The 5,714-nt window shown below is 69.5% G+C and overlaps 2 protein-coding genes across 2 annotated transcripts in view; both read right to left on the bottom strand.

Moving 5' to 3' along the window:
* Window positions 1-3,060: 3,060 nt before the first annotated feature.
* Window positions 3,061-4,267, bottom strand: EMIHUDRAFT_438423 (hypothetical protein). The gene has a single exon (XM_005760619.1). The coding sequence runs from the start codon at window positions 4,161-4,163 to the stop codon at window positions 3,210-3,212; it is 954 nt and encodes a 317-aa protein (XP_005760676.1). The 5' UTR covers window positions 4,164-4,267; the 3' UTR covers window positions 3,061-3,209.
* The window catches only part of EMIHUDRAFT_217857 (hypothetical protein), a gene marked incomplete at both ends in the record, with an annotated part of 2,521 nt that continues 1,050 nt past the window's right edge, over window positions 4,244-5,714 (bottom strand). The window contains one exon of the mRNA XM_005760618.1: window positions 4,244-5,144. Within this exon, the coding sequence (XP_005760675.1) occupies window positions 4,244-5,144 (901 nt within the window). The remainder of the gene's footprint in view (window positions 5,145-5,714) is intronic.

Genomic DNA, 5,714 nt, shown 5'->3' with positions numbered 1-5,714 from the left:
GGCGGGCGGGGCGGGCGGCGGGGGCGGGCGGCAGAAGGGCGCCGTCTGGGCGCCGTCGCTCCGCGGCGACTCGATCCTCCGCGGCGCGAGTGTGAAGATCTGCCTCGGCCACTACGCCCTGGCCGGGGCGGTCAAGCCGGGCCGGATGTTCAGCGGCGCGCCGCAGCGGACCGTCGAGGTGACCGACACGCGCCAGTCGCGCTGGAGGCTCGGCGGCACCTCGGAGCTCGCCGCGCTGGTCGCCTACTCCTTCCCGCCGCCGGTGCGCTACACGCTGCGCTGGGCCAAGCGGGCGGTCGGGCCGGCGGCGGCAGGCCGGCGAGGGCTCTACGCGTGGGAGGGTGTGCCGCCCGAGGGGCACGCCGCGCTCGGCATGGTGTGCACCGCGACGGAGGAGCCGCCCGCCGCCGACGCGATGCGCTGCGTCCCTCTGCCGTGGGTGCGCCGCGCCGAGCTGCCGCCGCGCAAGGTGTGGGACGACTCTGGCGGCTCGGGGGCGCTCGGCTCCATCTGGGTGGTCAACTCGCTCGGCCTCATCGCAGTAACGCCCGGCCACGACCCGCCGGACGGCCCCTTTTACGAGCCCGTGGTGGAGCGCATGTTTGCTGACGTGGAGGAGGGCGCGTCGTAGAGAGCGCGCCGAGAGGCCCCTCTCCCGGCAGACACTTACCGTACGTGTGTTTCCATTCATTCAGTCTCCTGAGAGTGTTCCCAGATCGCATGCCCAGTTATGTTGCCCCACTTGTCAACTTCCCGTGTTTGTTTGCATATTTGTGTTCATTGGCAAGGGGTGGGCAAAGTGTGTAGTGTCGTCTTGCACCGAACGCGCACAAACCGCGTATCTCTCGGCCGAGTGTAAAGCCGTACGTGTGCGAGCTGCGACAGCACACCTCAGTAGACGACCCTCCAGCGAGCGCGTCCTCGACGGAAGCTCCCAAACTCCACCCAGAGAGTCCACAGGATGGTGGCCACACGCGCCTCTCCTGTTTCCTGAGTAGCTCTCGCGCTATGAGCGCTGGGCAGCCTCCGCTGCCATCCTGGCGGCAATCGCCCTGGCCCTCGCAGCGGCCGCAGCAGCACGCCTCGTCTCTACTGTCGCGGCCGCTGCCTCCTCGAGCGCCGCCTCGCTCTTCTCAACAGCCGAATCGGCCCCGCTCAGCGCCGCCGCCGACGCCTCCAGCGCCGCCTTCACCTCCTCAAACGCCGCCCTGGCCTCCGCCTGCGCCGCCCTGACCTCCGCCTGTGTAGCCTCGGCATCCGCCTCCGCCGCCTCGGCCGCCGCCTCGGCCTCCTCCTCGGCCTCGCTCCGCCTCCTCCTCCGCCTCGTCCGCCTCGGCGTCCAAGCGTGCCGCCTCGGCCACCTCGGCCGAAGCCGCTGCCTGGCTCTCCGCCGTGATGCCGAGCCGGATCCGCTCCTCGGTGAGCGTCGCGAGAAGCCGGAGAAGCCTCCCCTCCTCGGCCTTCTTCGCCGCCTCGGCTGCGTCTGCCTCCGACGGCGCCTCGGCACCCTCCTCGGGCTCCTGCGACGGCCCCGGCCCGCCCGCCCCGCCGCCCTTCCTCTTCTTCTTGCCCCTCTTGGGGGTAGGCTCGAATTCGCCGCGCAACATTTCACCCCCACAGGACCCCGCCCTCCCCCCCTCATTGGTCCCACCACCCAGAACCCCAACCTTGGCTTCGCACCCCCTCCTTGCGCAGTGTCCCCCGCTATGTGTCGCCGTCTTCGGGGCACGCTATCCTGTGCAGTCAGGGCAAGTGGGGGCGAGGCGCAGTCCCTCTGGTCTATACTGGTGTGGTTCTGTCCCTAGTCTCGGAGGGGGGCTTGAAGGTAAGAATATTTTATTTCTTCTTGCCCCTCTTCCCCTTGTCGCGCTTCTCCGCCTCGACCTCCGCCAGCAGCTCCTCCGCGTGCCGCGCCGCCTCCTTCTCCTCCGCCGCCCTCTGCGCAGCCCTCTCCGCCGCTCCCGCGGCCCACGCCTTCTCCGCCGCCGCCTTCTCCGCCGCCTCCGCAGCCTTCTTCGCCGCCTTCTCCGCCGCCTTCTCGGTCGCCGCATGCTCCTCGATGGCGCGCACGCACTCGGTGTGGCCCTTGTGCTTGGCCAACTCTACTGCAGCGCGGTCTTGCCTCTCGTAGTGCGCACCGTCACGTCTGCGCCCGCCCGCAGCAAGCAGAGAAGGGCGGCGGGCTTGCCGAAGAAAGCGGCCCGAATCAGTGCGGGTTTGCCGTCGATGGTCTGCAGGTCGATCGCTGCGCCGTGCCGGATCAACGAGTCGACAGTCTGCTTGTGGCCTCTATCGGCGGCGATAATCAGCGCGGTGCTGCCAAACTCGCTTCGCTGGTCGACCGTGCCGTAGTGCCAACTCGACCAGCTTCTCGAAGCCATACGCGGCGGCGCCCATCAACGCGGTCTCGCCGTCGCTGGTCTGCAACTCGAGATCCGCACCGCGCTGGAGCAGCGCCTCGGCCAGCCCCTCGTGGCCACGCGTCATTGCGACCATCAGCAGCGTCACGCCGCCATCAGGGCCGTCCGAAAAGACGTACTCGAACGTCGCGTTCACCCGCCCGCCGCCGTCGACCCACGCCAGCACTGCCGCCTCCTCGTCGCCTCGCCCAGCTGCTTGCACAACCTCTTCTGGCGCCGCACCGCCGCTCGGCTCGACCTCCAAGCCATCCTCGCCGCTCGGAGCAGAGGCCGTGGCACTCGCACCCACCGCCGCACCTGCGCCGCCTGCCTCAGCCGACGGTGCCTTGCTCCGGCGCGCAGCCACCTCCCCGAGGTACGTCTTGAAGGCCTGGACGCACTCGGCGTGGCCCTTCACTTTGGACCACTGCAGCGCCGTCGTGCCCTCCGCGTCGCGCAACGTCATGTCTGCGCCCGCCCGCAGCAGCTGGAGCACGACGGGGCGGTTGTACGCTGCGGCGAGAATCAGCGCGGTGCAGCCGTCCTTGCCTTGCTGGTCGATCTCCGCGCCACGCCGCAGCAGCAGATTGACCACCCGCTCTTTGCCTCCCTGCGCCGCCGCTGCCAGCGCCGCTAATGCAAAGCTCTCACTCCGCCTCATCTCTCTACGTTGAGCTTTTCAGGCACACCACCCCTACGATTTCCTCGAGCCACTCACACCACACAAACTTGGGCGGTGGGCGCATCGCCAAGCCCAAGGCTGTGTGAGCTCTTCAGGCGGCGCCACACCACAATGGTGCTTCGTCGCGGTCAAGGGCGCCGACTGAGGAGCAGCGCCTCGGCCGCGACACTCGAGCCTCCATCTGCCACCCCATCTGGCAGGCTGGCGGCACTGAGGTGTGTCACGACGGCGTCGGGTCGGCAGATGGCGAGGCGGTGGTCTCCAAATGCGGCCGCGACCGCTGCCTCGGCACCGTCGACGCTGCACGCGCGGCAAGGGATGCCGATGCGGTCGCAGGCGGCGCGGAAGGCGGGCTCGACTGCGGCGGCAAGGTCGTCGCCGACAACAACGAGGGTGACGCCGCGGGCCTCGAGGAGCGCGCCGGGAAGGCTGGGAAGCCGGAGCCCCACCCTTGCTCGGCCGTCGACGCATGCGCCCAAGAGGGCGGTTTCGTAGGCGCCGCCGCGTCCGCCGGCGTCGCGCGAGCCGCTGCTCATGAGCCGGGCCCGCTCGGACACAACATAGTCGTTGCAGCGCGCCCACGCCTCGCGCCTCTCGGCCTCGTAGCCCGAGAAGGCGGCGTCCGGCGCGAGCCAGCCGTTGAGGATGGCAGCAAGCCGCCAGCCCAGCGAGGCCGCGTCGCCGACGCCCACGTTCATCCCGAAGCCGCCGACGGGGGAGAGGAGATGCGCCGCGTCGCCGGCGAGCGCAGCCGAGGGTCGCTGGAGGGTCCACTTGCCGGCGCACAGCGAGTAGGGCGTCCAGAACCAGCTGTCGCGCGCCTCGGCGTTTGGGCCCCACGGCTCGGCGCAATCACACGCCGCCTCGAGCGCCTCCAGCGCCTTGGCCGGGTCGGCCGCCCCCGCGCCGTCAGAGAGCCAGGCGGGAGCATCGCTCACCGACGGGAACGAGACAAAGCCAAAGTAGAGCTCGGCCGCTCCGTCCAGCTGCCAGACCGAAGCGGGCCAGCCGCCCTCCTTCTTGAAGCAGTACGCGACGCCGGGTGGCGTGCCGGCAAACTGGCGGCGCAGCAGCGCCTCCATGCCGGGCCTGAAGGCAATGAGGGGTGGGGTGATCCGAGAAGGAGGCGGGAGCTACACTCAGTACTACCACTAGACGGGAACTAAGCGTCCGATCTCAGCCTGCGAAAGACGACCGTCAGCGACGCTCCTAGCCCGCCCTGGCCGCACAGGTCGGCGCCCGGCACGCGTCTGCGCACCGACGACCTTCCGCCGTCGCAGCCGACGAGGACGCGCGCAAGCACCGTTTGGCGCACGCGGCCACCAGCCTTTGGCGCGGCTGTGTCGTCCGTCGCGAGGCCGTCCAGGCCGTCCTCCGCGTAGTGTCGACCGCCTCGCTCCGTTTGCTCGAGCACGACCGACCACTCGCCGTCCGTCTCGGTGGCGTCCACGACGTTCCAGCCGTAATGTGTCGTGAGCTCGCACTCGCGCGGCGCCGAGGCGACGTGGCTCCTCAGAGCCGCCTCGTAGAGCGGCTGCTGCACCCACCCGTGCGACTCCTTGGACAGCCCCTCGGACAGCGCCTGCAGGCCGACGGCGGTACTCCGTGGGGCTTGCTTATCCGAGTCCCAGGACACCAGGTCCATTGTCGTTTCCGGGCGCAGCCGACACAAGCCTCGAATCTTCCGAGGCAGGGCGGCGTCCCAACGCGACCACGTCTCCATGGTGAGGGCAGAGATGAGCTGCGCCTTTGGCAGTCGCGAGCCGCCGCAAGGCTCCTCGTTCGCCTCCACCAGCGCAACACGCCCGCGCTGAGCGAGGTGGAGGAGCTGCCCCGCCAAAGTCAGCCCGACTGGCCCGCCGCCGACGACCAAGACGTCCACCTTCTCGGGCAGGCCGAAGGCGATGCTCGACAGCGAGCTTGAGAGCATGCCTGAGGGTGCCGCCGGCGGCGCCGGCCAGTCGCCAAGGCGATAGAGGACGGGCAAGCGCGCCTTTAGGAGAAGGAAGCGCTGGACGTTCGCGAAAAATGGTAAAAAATATAGCGCAAACGGCGTCTCTTGCCTGCGATACCTGGCGAAAAAAGTGATCCCTTGTGAAACCGACAGACAGCAAACAATACTCATCACGAGCCACCAGCACCAAGACATATCCAATCCACCCAGTTCCAGAGTCCAACAAACTCAAACATCGCTGCATTGGGCGCGCGGCGCCCACTGGCGCCGCGTGGCCAGACGCGGGGGCGCCGCCTCAGAGTTCAACTGCCCCCGATGGGGGCCGCAGGGTCGTCTCGTGCCGCGGCGAACATGACACGGGGCGGGCTCGGGGGGGGGGAGGCGCTTCCCCCCGCCAACCGGCCTCTGGGAGTCAGTGCTCACGCGCCGAGGGGGCCGGCGGGCACGCGCGGGCGCGGCGCATGCCCGGTTCCCCTCCCTTCTCCCACAGAAGTTTGCGGCGCATGCCTGACAGGGGGGTGGGGTGGTGGGGTGTGTGTGGGGGGGGGGGGGTGAAAGGGGCGGACATGTTGTTTTGTGTGTGTGTTTTGGGGGGAGGGGGGGGGGGGGGGAATCCCCGGGGGGGGAACACAAAGGCGGGGGGGGGGCGCCTTGGTTCCCTTTCTCCGGACCGGGGTTG

The sequence above is a fragment of the Emiliania huxleyi genome, assembly GCF_000372725.1.
Source record: "Emiliania huxleyi CCMP1516 unplaced genomic scaffold EMIHUscaffold_75, whole genome shotgun sequence".
Taxonomy (NCBI): Eukaryota; Haptophyta; order Isochrysidales; family Noelaerhabdaceae; genus Emiliania; species Emiliania huxleyi.
The sequence above is the reverse complement of the archived record's forward strand: the minus strand, read 5'-3'. Positions and strand labels throughout refer to the sequence as shown.

Coding starts and splice junctions, on each gene's coding strand:
- EMIHUDRAFT_438423 (XM_005760619.1), bottom strand. CDS start 4,163: ATGGAGGCGCTGCTGCGCCGCCAGTTTGCCGGCACGCCACCCGGCGTC.